Here is a 17,822-nt window from a genome sequence, read left to right on the forward strand (position 1 = left end):
AATGGTCAACGGCTCTTCGTCAACCACAATCCTTTTCTTTTTTTGGCTCGCTGACTTGGACTATGTAAACACAAAATGTTATGTTGAAAGGTTCAATTTCACTTTATTGGTAGACTGATAGCTAGATAGATACATAGATAGATAGATACATAGATAGATAGATACATAGATAGGTACATAGATAGATAGATACATAGATAGATAGATAGATAGATAGATACCGTATTTTCCGGCGTATAAGACGACTGGGCGTATAAGACGACCCCCCAACTTTTCCAGTTAAAATATAAAATCTTCTTAAAAGTCGGGGGTCTTCTTATACACCGTATGTCGTCTTATAGGGCCGTGACTAATGTGCCTTTTGGGGGGGGAGTGGTCCTGATGACGACGAGGGGGCGTCTCACAGGAAAGTGCGTGGACTATCCCCCATTACCTCATCGTAGCGCTGCAGCGTCTCTGTGCTGGGAGCGGCGGCTTCTCCGCTTTGTGCCGCGTGGGTGCTGTGCTGTGGGGCGGCGGCTCCTCTTCTGCAGTGTGGGGCCTCTGTGCTGTGGGGTGGCGGCGGCGTATCTTCATGCAGTCGGGGCTCCTCCGGCATCTCCTTAAAGCCCGGAGGCCCCGCTGGCAGCTCAATCGGTGCAATGCGGTGGCCTCCGGGAAAATGGCCGCTGCTCAGATTCAGATCTCGTCCCGAGATCTCGGGAGACGAGATCTGAATCTGAGCAGCGGCCATTTTCCCGGAGGCAGCTCAATAGGTGAGATGCGGTGGCCTCCGGGAAAATGGCCGCTGCTCAGATTCAGATCTCGTCTCCAGAGATCTCGGGACGAGATCTGAATCTGAGCAGCGGCCATTTTCCCGGAGGCCACCGCATTACACCAATGGAGCTGCCGGCGGGGCCTCCGGGAAAATGGCCGCTGCTCAGATTCAGATCTCGTCCCGAGATCTCGGGAGACGAGATCTGAATCTGAGCAGCGGCCATTTTCCCGGAGGCCACCGCATCGCACCTATTGAGCTGCCTCCGGGAAAATGGCCGCTGCTCAGATTCAGATCTCGTCTCCCGAGATCTCGGGACGAGATCTGAATCTGAGCAGCGGCCATTTTCCCGGAGGCCACCGCATTGCACCGATTGAGCTGCCAGCGGGGCCTCCGGGCTTTAAGGAGATGCCGGAGGAGCCCCGACTGCATGAAGATACGCTGCCGCCGCCCCACAGCACAGAGGCCCCACACTGCAGAAGAGGAGCCGCCGCCCCACAGCACAGCACTCACGCGGCACAAAGCGGAGAAGAAGCCGCCGCTCCCAGCACAGAGACGCTGCAGCGCTACGATGAGGTAATGGGGGATAGTCCACGCACTTTCCTGTGAGACGCCCCCTCGTCGTCATCAGGACCACTCCCCCCCACCCACCATATACACCCGGCGTACAAGGCGATACCCGGCGTATAAGACGACCCCCGACTGTTAAGAAGATTTTCAGGGGTTAAAAAGTCGTCTTATACGCCGGAAAATAAAGTACATATATACATAGATAGATAGATAGATAGATAGATAGATAGATACATAGATAAATAGATAGATAGATAGATAGATAGATAGATAGATAGATAGAGCGAAAGATAGAGAGAGAGCGAGATAGATAGTGGACAGGCAGTTTATAGATATAGCAGATAGAAAGTGAATAGATCGATTGTTGATAAATATTGGATAGAAAATTTCTAGTTTTATATGTACCACTGGCAGTTGTGGCGATGACAGACGGCGAGGAACCTTCTTTCTCTTGTGTCCTCCGTGTGCCACAACCTATTGTGTATGTAAATGGAAATAAATAAAATTAAATTTCTTGGATCGATAAATTTATGCTTGAAAAACTAAAAATGTCTGCCATGTACCTTTGTGGGTTTTGCCTGTTTTTTTTGGGGGGGGCCTAGCAGCCTCGGGCTCCGAAGACTCCTATTTGCAATAAAAACATGATTATACACGTGCTTAGCTCAATATACTGGAGTTTCACACAACTTTTTGTGTTTTTTTAAAGTGCAAGCCTACCGAAAAAAAAACGCAGACACGCTGCTGCTGCTGCTGCTTCCCTCACTATCCGACATCTGCAACAAAACAATACATTTTTAGTACACACACATCCGACGGACAATACAGACTCCCATGATGTATACGGATATATATATATATATATATATATATGTATATATATATATATATATATATATATACAAATGTACTTACATTTCCTGTGATCTCTTGCAAGACACTTTTTCTCTCTCACGTGCAGCAGGCCTCAGGAAAAATGTGTGCTAGGGACATTAATGGCCGAAATCATGTTTCCTGTCACATGACCACATGGACCACCCTCAAACGCTATTAAAACGTATGGTTCTATTTGGAAATTTTTCAAGATTTGCGTCTGGCTGCGTTTGCCATAGCCATTAATGGCAGAATTAACGCTTCCGTTAGTATTGCGTTAGCTTGGCCGGACCCGAAAATGCTGCAAGCCACGTTCCAAGGTCCGTCAGAAAAAAACGTTATGTGACAAACGCATGCCAATTTTGGCATGCGTCACGATGCGTCAGACAATGCAAGTCTATGGCCGCGTTAGTATGTGCGTTATATTGCGTTTTGAGTACTTAAAAACGTGTCCGTTAGAAGGACTCACCTAGCGCAATGTGAACCTAGCCTTACTGAGGAAATGGATGAAGGTTTAGCCATATGCTAGAATCCATACCGCATCATACGTGGAGGAAGGCAGCACAATTAGAGCACAATAAGTCAGGAGAAAGGAAGTTGTTGATTAACCCCATGAGAGCTGGAGCCAGCACTGAGGATGTGCTGCTACAGCATGATAAAAGGTAATATTGCTACAATAAACACAGTGGATGCTTTGAGTGGCACATAATAGCAAGATTTATGAATAAATAAATATAGTGGCCAACTTCTTTAACTTCTGACTTTCAGTCAGTCACAGGTTGCGGCCACAAGATGGTGCCATGGGACCTGTTCAATGCCAATAGAAGATGAAGATGGCAGCTAGTCAGGGACCTTAGATTAGTAACACCATTACAGCGCTGAAAAAAAATCCCTGCTGGAGTGGTGCTTTAATTCAATGGGGGCCCTGGACAAGAACAGTATATGGGCCTTTGCAGTCCAATAATGTGTCTGTGAACGAAGCTGCTTGCTGTTTTTCTTGAGGAATATGGCCCTTTTTTCATGGGCCCATGTGCTGTTGCACCAATGGTATGTCCGTCACTGTTCCTTTTTATCCTGAGGATGCTCTTACACTAGGTATTCAAAGTTCTGCACACTTGAGAGCTGAAGTCTTTGAAAAATTATATTTTGCTCAATGATTGCATAATGGTATAATTGATAATTTGTATTTTGTAAATTCAGTTTTAATCAGCCACTGTACAATAATATGATGTAGAATGAATTAAATACCAATCAGTTTACCATTTATACATAAATGAATAGTACATGTTGCTGCATTAAACTTTGTTATACATTTAAGGCCGGTTTCACACGTCAGTGATTCCGGTACGTGAGGTGACAGTTTCCTCACGTACCGGAGACACTGACACACGTAGACCCATAAAAATCAATGCATCTGTGCAGATGTCATTGATTTTTTGCGGACCGTGTCTCCGTGTGCCAAACACGGAGACATGTCAGTGTTCGTGGGAGCGCAGGAGACAGCGCTACAGTAAGCGCTGTCCCCCCCACATGGTGCTGAAGCCGGTATTCATATCTTCCCTGTAGCAGCATTTGCTCTAGAGAAAATATGAAGAATAGTGTTAAAAATAAAGATCCATGTGTCCGCCGCCCTCCCACCCCCTGTGCGCCCCCCCGCTGGTCAGAAAATACTTACCCGCTCCCTCGCTCCTTCCTGGTCTGGCCGCGCCTCCTACTGTATGCGGTCACGTGGGGCCGATCATTTACAATCATGAATAGTCGGCTCCGCCCCTATGGGAGGTGGAGCCACATATTCATGACTGTAAATGATCGGGCCCACGTGACCGCATGCAGGAGAAGCCGCGGCCAGACCAGGAAGCAGCGAGGGAGCGGGTAAGTATTTTCTGACCAGCGGGGGGGCGCACAGGGGGTGGGGGGGCGGCGGACACATAGATCTTTACTTTAAACACTATTCTTCATATTTTCTCTACAGCAAACGTTGCTGCAGGGAAGATATGAATCGCAGCTTCAGCACCATGCAGAGTGGGTACCACACGCTCCGTGTGGTACCCACTCGCCATACGGGCGGCACACGTGTGCCGCACGTATGGCCTCCGTGAGTTCCCAGGCACACGGACACGGATAACTCCGGTACCGATTTATTCCGGTACCGGAATTATCTGGACGTGTGGGACAGCCCTAAAGCTGTGGTTAGACAGCAGTATGTTCTCTCATGTGCGAGAATCAAGCCTATTATGTTAATGACACTTGGCTCAATCTCTGTCAGTTTGATCGAAGTGTCATCTGAGTGTGATGCGATTCTCTCTCTCGCAGCACAGTTGCCGGGAAGATGGAGAACTTCATTTCTCCATTGTCTCTGTTCTCATAAATCACATTGCCCTTGGATGACATCTGAGTGCAGTCCAATGTTTCACACGCACACATAGACTCGTATGGGTGCACATAGTTCAATTATTGGATGTACTTGCAGCATGCTACAATATTTTTTTTTAATAGGCATGAGAAAAAAAGGGCTAGCAAGCACTACCCTATAGTATAACATTGGGCTGAGTGCTCTCCAATAAAACACCGGATAGCAATCGGCCATGTTACAGACTCGTGTGAACAAGCCCATAAAGGGTCATTTTCCCCACCTTCTAAAAGCTTGGGTTTCCTCTTTTCCTGTCTGTAAGCTCTCTGATCCCAAGCATTCTATTTGCTTAAATAAAGTGAATAGTAGACAAAAAGTAAGGGGGGTAGGTATAAAGGGAATCTGTCAGCAGGTTTTTGCTATGTAATCTGAGGACAGCATGAGGTAGTGGTTAAAACACAGAATGCAACAATGTGTCAAGCTGTGTAGTGTTGTTTACTTAAACTGAAGGTTTTATGACCTGGTGATTATCAATGTCCAGACTACAGAAGCTGCTGCAGCACATGCCTCCTGGTCTGACTCCGCCCCCTCCTGTGATAAGAAACTCACTGTCAATAGCTATGTACATAGGAAGCATGGTGTGAGTAGCTATCTTTCTCAGCTGTGCTTCATGTAACATCTAAAAATTCTGTGTAGAACAGCTGCACCTAGGAAAATAAGTGATACATCAATGATTTCAAGATCAATTCTGCTGATAGATGAGTTAGCAAAAACCTGCTGACAGATTCCCTTTAAAGGAAGCCAGACACATGGTTTTACCAATATAAACTAAAGTAAATACCTTTAACTGGTCTATTACTGTAGTATATCAACCTGTATAAAAGCCTACATCTCATCCAACATATCACAAAATATATATTTTATGTCTCCCACACCTATTCAGCAAGGTTCAGTCCAATGGGCATCAGTGATCTGGGGTCTGCCCCGCCTCTATTGCCAGAATCGCTATCCTCCTGCCTTGATTGATGTGGGTAATGTGTCCTATGTCATCCACAGATATTCTGCCTGCGCAGTTAAAGTGCAGGTCTACACAGGAGAAATTTGCAAAGTTTTGTAATGCACAGAACATAGTAGGGCAGAGAAAGTGGGCCTGCACAGAAGCAAGATTCGCAGGTACCTGTTGATGATGCAGGACCTGTCATCCACATCCATCAAGGCAGGAGCCTGGCAAATCTGCCAGTAGAGGAAGTGCAGACCCGAGACCCCTGAAGCCCATCAAACTGGACTGTGCTGATGTCATGAGAGACCTATAAAAGGTGTTTTTGGGGATATGCCAGGGGAGATGGGGGCTTATATAAAGGTTGATGGACTGTGGCAATAAGACATGTGGTGGCTTTAGTTTATATTGGGGAAAATCTGGTGACAGTTTCTCTTTATTATATAACTACGGCTGTTTGCTTTTTTTGTAACAGCAGATATACTTATCTGATGACATTTTTGCCAACTCGTTTTCAAATACAGCAAACAGGCCCGTGGCTGCAACTTTAGACTATAATACAGGCTGTTACTCAGGACCATGGAAAAAAATAGTTTTGACTTAGGCCGGCGTCACACTGGCGTTTTAATCGGCCGAGTGCAATGCGATAAAAAATCGCATTGCACTCGGACCAATGTTAACATATGGGGCAGCTCCCAGCAGCCGACTTTTTGTCGGCCGTTTTCTTCGGTCTGAGACAATCGCAGCATGCTGCGATTGTCTCGGACCAAGGAAAACTCTGGGCTCACTCGCACCCATATAAGCCTATGGGTGCGAGTGAGACAGCGCACACCACTCGGATATCATCTGAGTGCTGTGCGTTATAAGCGGACCCCAGCAATGGAGGAGATGGAGAAATTCATTTCTCCGCCTCCTCCGCAGCTGTACTCCGATCCTCCCTGTGCGAGAGAATCGGAGCACAGACGCATGACACTCGGCTCCTGCTCTGCTGCGAGCAGGAGCCGAGTGTCATTAGCATATCGCATCCGATGATCTCACATCGGATGCAATACGCCAGTGTGACGCCGGCCTTAGACATAAATTATGACCTATATAATGGTATTCAAAAATAGACAAAAGGTTTCTGAGATGGAATTTTCTATTGGTCTGCACATTTTTTTTTATTTTATTTTTTACTAAACTATGTCTAGGTATTTTGTTATTTATAAACTTTATATACTTAGAAACTTTACAGAATGTTTAATAAAATTGATTTGCTGAAATCTGCACACCCTTTCACTTCTCTTTGTATAGTTAAATGAAGAACAGAATTACTCACCTGATCTAAAGATTTCTTTTTTTTCTTCTTTTTTCCCCAGCATCCTGAACTTTCAGTATCTTTGCTATTGGTATCACCACAAAGTAATCCATCAAGTTCATCAGTTCCAATTTGCTGTCCCTGAGAAGTTTCTGCAGCTAACCGGTAGGAAAGGTTTCTCATAATGCACACACAGTTTTCAACGGTCTTACAAGAAAAAAAAAAAGAAAAAAAAATATATATATATACAATTTTTTTCAAGAGCAAGGTTTATTTTTTTCAAAATCATATAGGTCAAAACCTTTGGCAACTTTAAAAAATATATAAATCATCACGCTTAGACAACTTGATTGGTAATATGCTAAACAGTCAATCTGCAAATCACATTATTAAAAAGTAAGGTTTCTTATCCCTGGAAAATCCCTTTAGAAAACAACAACTAGGTTTAACCTTTCCATCTATCTACCTGTTCACTGCCTGTTAACCCCTTAAGCCCCGAGGGTGGTTTGCACGTTAATGACCGGGCCAATTTTTACAATTTTGACCACTGTTCCTTTATTAGGTTATAACTCTGGAATGCTTCAATGGATACCGGTGATTCTGACACTGTTTTCTCGAGACATATTGTACTTCATGATAGTGGTTAAAATTCTTTGATATTACCTGCATTTATTTGTGAAAAAAATGGAAATTTGGAGAAAATTTAGAAAATTTTGCAATTTTCCAACTTTGAATTTTTATGCCCTTAAATCACAGAGGTATGTCACACAAAATACTTAATAAAAATACTTAATACATTTCCCACATGTCTACTTTACATCAGCACAATTTTGGAATTTTTTTTGTTTTTTTTTTTGTTAGGGAGTTATAAGGGTTAAAAGTTGACCAGCAATTTCTCATTTTTGCAACACCATTTATTTTAGGGACCACATCACATTTGAAGTCATTTTGAGGGGTCTATATAATAGAAAATAACCAAGTGTGACACCATTCTAAAAACTTCACCCCTCAAGGTGCTCAAAACCACATTCAAGAAGTATATTAACCCTTCTGGTGCTTCACAGGAATTTTTGGAATGTTTAAAAAAAAAAATGAACATTTAATTTTTTTTCACAAAAAATTTACTTCAGCTCCAAAGCAAGAAGATCGTTGGGTACAGCCGGGACCAGCTGCTTGGAAAGCATCACCAAACCAGGGATTCAAGCTTGAGGAGGATAATTTGCATATTCCAGGTGCCTTCTGGGAAAAGCGAAGAGTCTCCCTCAGCAAGAAGATCGTTGGGTACAGCCGGGACCAGCTTGCTTGGAAAGCATCACCAAACCAGGGATTCAAGCTTGAGGAGGATAATTTGCATATTCCAGGTGCCTTCTGGGAAAAGCGAAGAGTCTCCCTCAGCAAGAAGATCGTTGGGTACAGCCGGGACCAGCTGCTTGGAAAGCATCACCAAACCAGGGATTCAAGCTTGAGGAGGATAATTTGCATATTCCAGGTGCCTTCTGGGAAAAGCGAAGAGTCTCCCTCAGCAAGAAGATCGTTGGGTACAGCCGGGACCAGCTGCTTGGAAAGCATCACCAAACCAGGGTTTCAAGCTTGAGGAGGATAATTTGCATATTCCAGGTGCCTTCTGGGAAAAGCGAAGAGTCTCCCTCAGCAAGAAGATCGTTGGGTACAGCCGGGACCAGCTGCTTGGAAAGCATCACCAAACCAGGGATTCAAGCTTGAGGAGGATAATTTGCATATTCCAGGTGCCTTCTGGGAAAAGCGAAGAGTCTCCCTCAGCAAGAAGATCGTTGGGTACAGCCGGGACCAGCTGCTTGGAAAGCATCACCAAACCAGGGATTCAAGCTTGAGGAGGATAATTTGCATATTCCAGGTGCCTTCTGGGAAAAGCGAAGAGTCTCCCTCAGCAAGAAGATCGTTGGGTACAGCCCGGACCAGCTGCTTGGAAAGCATCACCAAACCAGGGATTCAAGCTTGAGGAGGATAATTTGCATATTCCAGGTGCCTTCTGGGAAAAGCGAAGAGTCTCCCTCAGCAAGAAGATCGTTGGGTACAGCCGGGACCAGCTGCTTGGAAAGCATCACCAAAGCAGGGATTCAAGCTTGAGGAGGATAATTTGCATATTCCAGGTGCCTTCTGGGAAAAGCGAAGAGTCTCCCTCAGCAAGAAGATCGTTGGGTACAGCCCGGACCAGCTGCTTGGAAAGCATCACCAAACCGCGCGCCTTACGGCGTGCAAATTTTTACCTGTAGGACATTATTGCAAGAAAGCTTGGCTGAATAGATTACACAAGAAGGAAAACACACAGCAAGTCAGCAGGATCTAGGAGCAACATGGCAGATGTGACAACCTACATGGTGAGCTGCAGCATGTGCTACATGTTCACAGATCGACCAGAAGAAGAATCCAATTTCACCTGTCAGAAGTGTAGACTAGTGGCCCTTTTAGAAGAAAAGGTGCGGGGTCTGGAAGAAAGAATAGCAACTTTGAAACTCATCAAAGAGAATGAAGACTTCCTAGACAGAACAGAAGCATCTCTACTGGTCACAGAAGGTGAAAAAAGTGTCAGAGAACCTCCAAAAGCAGATGAGTGGAAGCATGTGACCAAAAGAAGCAAGAAGACCATGGAGAAATCACCAACCACACAACTGAAGAACCGATATCAAATCTTTGTAGAGGATGAAGATCGCACACCTAAGGATGAAGCACTACCAGCAAGCAAAAAAGAAAAGGGTACACAGCAACAAGTGACAGCAAAAAGTACAGCCAAGAAGCAACGAAGAGTGGTGGTGGTGGGAGACTCACTACTGAGAGGCACAGAAGCAGCCATCTGCAGACCGGACATAACCGCAAGAGAAGTATGCTGCCTTCCAGGTGCAATGATCAAGGATGTGACCGATAGGATACCAAAGCTCTTCAGCTCCAAGGACGTCCACCCATTTCTTCTGATACATGTTGGCACCAATGACACGGCAAGGAAGGACCTACCGACAATCTGCAAGGACTTTGAAGAGTTGGGGAAGAAAGTAAAGGAACTGGATGCACAGGTAGTTTTTTCTTCTATCCTTCCAGTAGACGGGCATGGCACCAGGAGATGGAACAGGATCCTTGATGCGAACAACTGGCTAAGACGATGGTGCAGACAACAAGGATTTGGATTCCTGGACCACGGTGTGAATTACTTGTATGATGGACTCCTCGCCAGAGACGGACTACACCTCAACAAACCTGGGAAACACACATTCGCCAGCAGACTCGCTACACTCATCAGGAGGGCGTTAAACTAGAAGAAGAGGGGACGGGAAGAAAAACATTAGACTCGAACAAAGAAGACCCAGGAAAACATACTCAGAAGGGAGGTAAGAACATTTCTCAAACAATCCACAGCGAGGAGATTGGAACAAAACAAAATCCTCTAAACTGCATGCTCGCAAACGCCAGAAGCCTGACAAACAAGATGGAAGAACTAGAAGCAGAAATATCTACAGGTAACTTTGACATAGTGGGAATAACCGAGACATGGTTAGATGAAAGCTATGACTGGGCAGTTAACTTACAGGGTTACAGTCTGTTTAGAAAGGATCGTAAAAATCGGAGAGGAGGAGGGGTTTGTCTCTATGTAAAGTCTTGTCTAAAGTCCACTTTAAGGGAAGATATTAGCGAAGGGAATGAGGATGTCGAGTCCATATGGGTCGAAATTCATGGAGGGAAAAATGGTAACAAAATTCTCATTGGGGTCTGTTACAAACCCCCAAATATAACAGAAATCATGGAAAGTCTACTTCTAAAGCAGATAGATGAAGCTGCAACCCATAATGAGGTCCTGGTTATGGGGGACTTTAACTACCCGGATATTAACTGGGAAACAGAAACCTGTGAAACCCATAAAGGCAACAGGTTTCTGCTAATAACCAAGAAAAATTATCTTTCACAATTGGTGCAGAATCCAACCAGAGGAGCAGCACTTTTAGACCTAATACTATCTAATAGACCTGACAGAATAACAAATCTGCAGGTGGTCGGGCATCTAGGAAACAGCGACCACAATATTGTACAGTTTCACCTGTCTTTCACTAGGGGGACTTGTCAGGGAGTCACAAAAACACTGAACTTTAGGAAGGCAAAGTTTGACCAGCTTAGAGATGCCCTTAATCTGGTAGACTGGGACAATATCCTCAGAAATAAGAATACAGATAATAAATGGAAAATGTTTAAGAACATCCTAAATAGGCACTGTAAGCGGTTTATACCTTGTGGGAATAAAAGGACTAGAAATAGGAAAAACCCAATGTGGCTAAACAAAGAAGTAAGACAGGCAATTAACAGTAAAAAGAAAGCATTTGCACTACTAAAGCAGGATGGCACCATTGAAGCTCTAAAAAACTATAGGGAGAAAAATACTTTATCCAAAAAACTAATTAAAGCTGCCAAAAAGGAAACAGAGAAGCACATTGCTAAGGAGAGTAAAACTAATCCCAAACTGTTCTTCAACTATATCAATAGTAAAAGAATAAAAACTGAAAATGTAGGCCCCTTAAAAAATAGTGAGGAAAGAATGGTTGTAGATGACCAGGAAAAGGCTAACATATTAAACACCTTCTTCTCCACGGTATTCACGGTGGAAAATGAAATGCTAGGTGAAATCCCAAGAAACAATGAAAACCCTATATTAAGGGTCACCAATCTAACACAAGAAGAGGTGCGAAACCGGCTAAATAAGATTAAAATAGATAAATCTCCGGGTCCGGATGGCATACACCCACGAGTACTAAGAGAACTAAGTAATGTAATAGATAAACCATTATTTCTTATTTTTAGGGACTCTATAGCGACGGGGTCTGTTCCGCAGGACTGGCGCATAGCAAATGTGGTGCCAATATTCAAAAAGGGCTCTAAAAGTGAACCTGGAAATTATAGGCCAGTAAGTCTAACCTCTACTGTTGGTAAAATATTTGAAGGGTTTCTGAAGGATGTTATTCTGGATTATCTCAATGAGAATAACTGTTTAACTCCATATCAGCATGGGTTTATGAGAAATCGCTCCTGTCAAACCAATCTAATCAGTTTTTATGAAGAGGTAAGCTATAGGCTGGACCACGGTGAGTCATTGGACGTGGTATATCTCGATTTTTCCAAAGCGTTTGATACCGTGCCGCACAAGAGGTTGGTACACAAAATGAGAATGCTTGGTCTGGGGGAAAATGTGTGTAAATGGGTTAGTAACTGGCTTAGTGATAGAAAGCAGAGGGTGGTTATAAATGGTATAGTCTCTAACTGGGTCGCTGTAACCAGTGGGGTACCGCAGGGGTCGGTATTGGGACCTGTTCTCTTCAACATATTCATTAATGATCTGGTAGAAGGTTTACACAGTAAAATATTGATATTTGCAGATGATACAAAACTATGTAAAGCAGTCAATACAAGAGAAAATAGTATTCTGCTACAGATGGATCTGGATAAGTTGGAAACTTGGGCTGAAAGGTGGCAGATGAGGTTTAACAATGATAAATGTAAGGTTATACACATGGGAAGAAGGAATCAATATCACCATTACACACTGAACGGGAAACCACTGGGTAAATCTGACAGGGAGAAGGACTTGGGGATCCTAGTTAATGATAAACTTACCTGGAGCAGCCAGTGCCAGGCAGCAGCTGCCAAAGCAAACAGGATCATGGGGTGCATTAAAAGAGGTCTGGATACACATGATGAGAGCATTATACTGCCTTTGTACAAATCCCTAGTTAGACCGCACATGGAGTACTGTGTCCAGTTTTGGGCACCGGTGCTCAGGAAGGATATAATGGAACTAGAGAGAGTACAAAGGAGGGCAACAAAATTAATAAAGGGGATGGGAGAACTACAATACCCAGATAGATTAGCGAAATTAGGATTATTTAGTCTAGAAAAAAGACGACTGAGGGGCGATCTAATAACCATGTATAAGTATATAAGGGGACAATACAAATATCTCGCTGAGGATCTGTTTATACCAAGGAAGGTGACGGGCACAAGGGGGCATTCTTTGCGTCTGGAGGAGAGAAGGTTTTTCCACCAACATAGAAGAGGATTCTTTACTGTTAGGGCAGTGAGAATCTGGAATTGCTTGCCTGAGGAGGTGGTGATGGCGAACTCAGTCGAGGGGTTCAAGAGAGGCCTGGATGTCTTCCTGGAGCAGAACAATATTGTATCATACAATTATTAGGTTCTGTAGAAGGACGTAGATCTGGGGATTTATTATGATGGAATATAGGCTGAACTGGATGGACAAATGTCTTTTTTCGGCCTTACTAACTATGTTACTATGTTACTATGTTAATTTGTTTTATTTTACCAAGGGTAATAGGAGAAAATGGACCACAAAAGTTGCTGTACAATTTGTCCTGAGTACCCCAATACCCCATATGTGGGGGTAAACCACTGTTTGGGCGCATGGCAGAGCTCGGAAAGGAAGGAGCGCCATTTGACTTTTCAATGCAAAATTGGCTGGAATTGAGATGGGACGCCATGTTGCGTTTGGAGAGCCACTAATGAGCCTAAACATTGAAACCTCCACAAGTGACACCATTTTGGAAAGTAGACCCCCTAAGGAACTTATCTAGATGTGTGGTGAGCACTTTGACCCACCAAGTGCTTCACAGAAGTTTATAATGTAGAGCCATAAAAATAAAAAATATTTTTTCACAAAAATGAAATTTTCGCCCCCAATTTTTTATTTTCCCAAGGGTAATAGGAGAAAATGGACCACAAAAGTTGCTGTACAATTTGTCCTGAGTACCCCAATACCCCATATGTGGGGGTAAACCACTGTTTGGGCGCATGGCAGAGCTCGGAAGGGAAGGAGCGCCGTTTGACTTTTCAATGCAAAATTGGCTGGAATTGAGATGGGACGCCATGTTGCGTTGGGGAGCCCCTGATGTGCCTAAACATTGAAACCCCCCACAAGTGACACCATTTTGGAAAGCATACCACCTAAGCATGCGTCATGCGCCCCTATATTTAACATGGGGGCGCATGGACATGCGTTGTGCTGCGTTTTGCGACGCATGCGTTTTTTTGGCCGCAAGCGTTGGCCGCAGGAAACGCAGCAAATTGCATTTTTTTGCGTCCAACTTTCGGCCAAAAAGGACACATGCGTCGCAAAACGCAGCGTTTTAGCGTGCGTTTTGTTGCGTTTTTGTTTGCGTTGTGCGTTGCTGCGGCGCACAACGCAAATGTGAACGTAGCCTTATCTAGATGTGTGGTGAGCACTTTGACACCATTTTGGAAAGTAGACCCCCTAAGGATCTTATCTAGATGTGTTGTGAGAGCTTTGAACCCCCAAGTGTTTCACTACAGTTTATGACGCAGAGCTGTGAAAATAAAAATTCATTCTTTTCCACAAACATTATTTTTTAGCCCCCAGTTTTGTATTTTCCCAAGGGTAACAGGAGAAATTGGACCCCAAAAGTTGTTGTGTATTTTGTCCTGAGTACACCGATACCCCATATGTGGGGGGTAAACACCATTTGGGCGCATGGCAGAGCTCGGAAGGGAAGGAGCGCCATTTGGAATGCAGACTGCAGATGGATTGGTCTGCAGGTGTCATGTTGCATTTGCAGAGCCCCTGATGTACCTAGACAGTAGAAACCCCCCACAAGTGACCCCATATTGGAACCTAGACCCCCCAAGGAATTTATCTAGATGTGTTGTGAGAACTTTGAACCCCCAAGTATTTCACTACAGTTTATAACGCAGAGACGTGAAAAATAAAAAATCATTTTTTTACTACAAAAATGTTTTTTTAGCCCCCCAAATTTTTATTTTTCCAAGGGTAGCAAGAGAAATTGGACCCCAGAAGTTGTTGTACAATTTGTCCTGAGTACGCTGATTCCCCATATGTTGGGGTGAACCCCTGTTTGGGCGCACGGGAGAGCTCGGAAGGGAAGGAGCATTGTTTTACTTTCTCAACGCAGAATTGGCAGGAATTGAGATAGGATGCCATGTCGCGTTTGGAGAGCCCTGATGTGCTTAAACAGTGGAAACACCCAATTCTAACTGAAACCCTAACCCAAACACACCCCTAACCCTAATCCCAACCATAACCCTAACCACACCCCTAAACCTGACACACCCCTAACCCTAATCCCAACCGTAAATGTAATCCAAACCCTAGCCCTAACCCTAACCCTAGCCCTAACCCTAATGGGAAAATGGAAATAAATACTTTTTAAAATTTTTTTTATTTTTCCCTAACTAAGGGGGTGATGAAGGGGGTTTGCTTTACTTTTATAGCAGGTCTTTTGGCGGATTTTTATGACTGCCAGCCGTCACACACTAAAAGATGCTTTTTATTGCAAAAAATTTTTTTGCGTTACCACATTTTGAGAGCTATAATTTTTCCATATTTTGGTCCACAGAGTTATGTGAGGTCTTGTTTTTTGTGGGACGAGTTGACATTTTTATTGGTAACATTTTTGGGCATGTGACAGTTTTTATTCAGATTTTTGTGAGGCAGTATGACCAAAAAACAGATATTCATGAATCTCTTTTTTTTTTGGGGGGGGGGCTTTATACCATTCTGCGTTTGGTAAAATGGATAAAGCAGTATTATTCTTCGGGTCAGTATGATTGCAGTGATACCTCATTTATATCTTTTTTATGTTTTGGCGCTTTTATACGATAAAAACTATTTTATAGAAAAAATAATTATTTTTGCATCGCTTTATTCTGAGGACTATAACTTTTTTTATTTTTTCACTGATGACACTGTATGGCGGCTCGTTTGTTGCGGGACAAGATGACATTTTCAGCCGTACCATGGTTATTTATATTTGTCATTTTGATCGCGCGCTATTCCACTTTTTGTTCGGCAGTATGATAATAAAGCGTTGTTTTTTGCCTCTTTTTTTAATTTTTTTTAACGGTGTTCACTGAAGGGGTTAACTAGTGGGACAGTTTTATAGGTCAGGTCGTTATGGACGCAGCAATACTAAATATGTCTACTTTTATTGTTTTTTTTATTATTTAGATAAAGGAATGTATTTATTGGAACAATATATATTTTTTTTATTTAGGAATTTTTTTTGCACATTTAAATATTTTTTTTTTTACTTTGCCCCAGGGGGGGACATCACAGTAAAGTGAAAGATCGCTGATCTGCCACTTTGCTGTGCACTGTGTCACATCAGTGATCTGATGTGCACAGCGGGGAGGCTTCCCGGTGCCTGGTCTGAGCAGGCGCTGGTAAGCCACCTCCCTGCAGGACCCGGATACAGTCCCGCGGCCATTTTGGATCTGGGCCTGCAGGGAGGAGGAGGTAAGGGACCCTCTGAGCAACGCGATCACATCACGCTGCTCCGAGGGTCTCAGGGAAGCCCGCAGGGAGCCCCTCCCTGCGCGATGCTTCCCTATGCCCCTGGATTGCTGCGATTATGTTTGATCGCAGTTTGCCGGGGGTTAATGTACCAGGGGTGGTCCGTGACCGCTCCTGGCACATAGTGCTAGATGTCAGCTGCGATAGTCAGCTGACACCCGGCCGCGATCGGCTGCGCTCCCCCCGTGAGCGCAGCTGATCGCGCTGGATGTAATATCCCGTCACTGGGAATTAAGTCCCTGGTCATCTTGACGGGATAGTACATCCAATGGGATTAAGGGGTTAAAGTGTGATTCATCTTTTAGCTTTTAGCCACTGCATGTGGGGTGATGTTACCACATGCAGTTACTGCAATGAAGAGACCAAGGCTAGAGCCTTTTATGTCCATTTTTAACTCCAACCACCTTCAAGTCCTTTAATTAATATTCTATTGCGAGATTAGGTTAAATGAAGCAAAAAATAAAACCAAGTTTGCACAAGTTTGCATTTAGAAACAAAAGTTTAAATTTATTTTATACTGAAAGTAACTATACTGTACTATATGACTGACCCTACACTTGGATCAACACTCCTACTCTCCATTGTGATACAGTGATTGGCATCATTGTGAATGGTCGGTGTTGTGAATTTGCTTTTTGCTCCCTCTAGTGGTTACTAGTTTTTTGACTCTGGTTTTTCTGTCTTTCCTTTTATCCGCACCTGGGTCGTTAGTTAGGGGTGTTGCTATATAAGCTCCCTGGACCTTCAGTTCAATGCCTGGCAACGTAGTTATCAGAGCTAGTCTGCTGTGCTCTTGTCTACTGATCCTGGTTCCAGTTATATCAGCTAAGTCTGCTTTTTGCTTTTTGCTATTTGTTTTGGTTTTGTATTTTTGTCCAGCTTGTTCCAAATCTATATCCTGACCTTTGCTGGAAGCTCTAGGGGGCTGGTGTTCTCCCCCCGGACCGTTAGACGGTTCGGGGGTTCTTGAATTTCCAGTGTGGATTTTGATAGGGTTTTTGTTGACCATATAAGTTACCTTTCTTTATTCTGCTTTCAGTAAGCGGGCCTCTCTGTGCTAAACCTGGTTCATTTCTGTGTTTGTCATTTCCTCTTACCTCACCGTTATTATTTGTGGGGGGCTTCTATCCAGCTTTGGGGTCCCCTTCTCTGGAGGCAAGAAAGGTCTTTGTTTTTCCTCTACTAGGGGTAGCTAGATTCTCCGGCTGGCGCGTGTCATCTAGAATCAACGTAGGAATGATCCCCGGCTACTTCTAGTGTTGGCGTTAGGAGTAGATATATGGTCAACCCAGTTACCACTGCCCTATGAGCTGGATTTTTGTATTCTGCAGACTTCCACGTTCTTCTGAGACCCTCGCCATTGGGGTCATAACAGTTTGCCAGGCCAGTATTAAATGTTTAATGCATTGCAGAAGAGGGATTATAAGAAAGAAGATTCTGAGTTTTTTTTTTTTTCTTCTTCCCCTTTACCTCAGAGTGGCTATGCTTGCTGCAGACATGAATGTCCAGACCTTGATTACAAGTGTGGACCAGCTGGCTACTCGTGTGCAGGGCATACAAGACTATGTTATCAGAAATCCTAGGTCAGAACCTAAAATACCGATTCCTGAACTGTTTTCCGGAGACAGG

General features: G+C 43.9%; 1 protein-coding gene across 13 annotated transcripts in view; it reads right to left on the reverse strand.

The window, feature by feature from the left end:
- The window catches only part of CTNND2 (catenin delta 2), a 3,400,942-nt gene that overhangs the window by 1,309,268 nt on the left and 2,073,852 nt on the right, over positions 1-17,822 (reverse strand). For all 13 annotated transcript variants that reach the window (XM_077269511.1, XM_077269508.1, XM_077269506.1 and 10 more), the window contains one exon: positions 6,860-7,045. In XM_077269511.1, the coding sequence (XP_077125626.1) occupies positions 6,860-7,045 (186 nt within the window). The remainder of the gene's footprint in view (positions 1-6,859; positions 7,046-17,822) is intronic.

This window comes from Ranitomeya variabilis, chromosome 6 (assembly GCF_051348905.1).
Source record: "Ranitomeya variabilis isolate aRanVar5 chromosome 6, aRanVar5.hap1, whole genome shotgun sequence".
NCBI classification, from domain to species: domain Eukaryota; kingdom Metazoa; phylum Chordata; class Amphibia; order Anura; family Dendrobatidae; genus Ranitomeya; species Ranitomeya variabilis.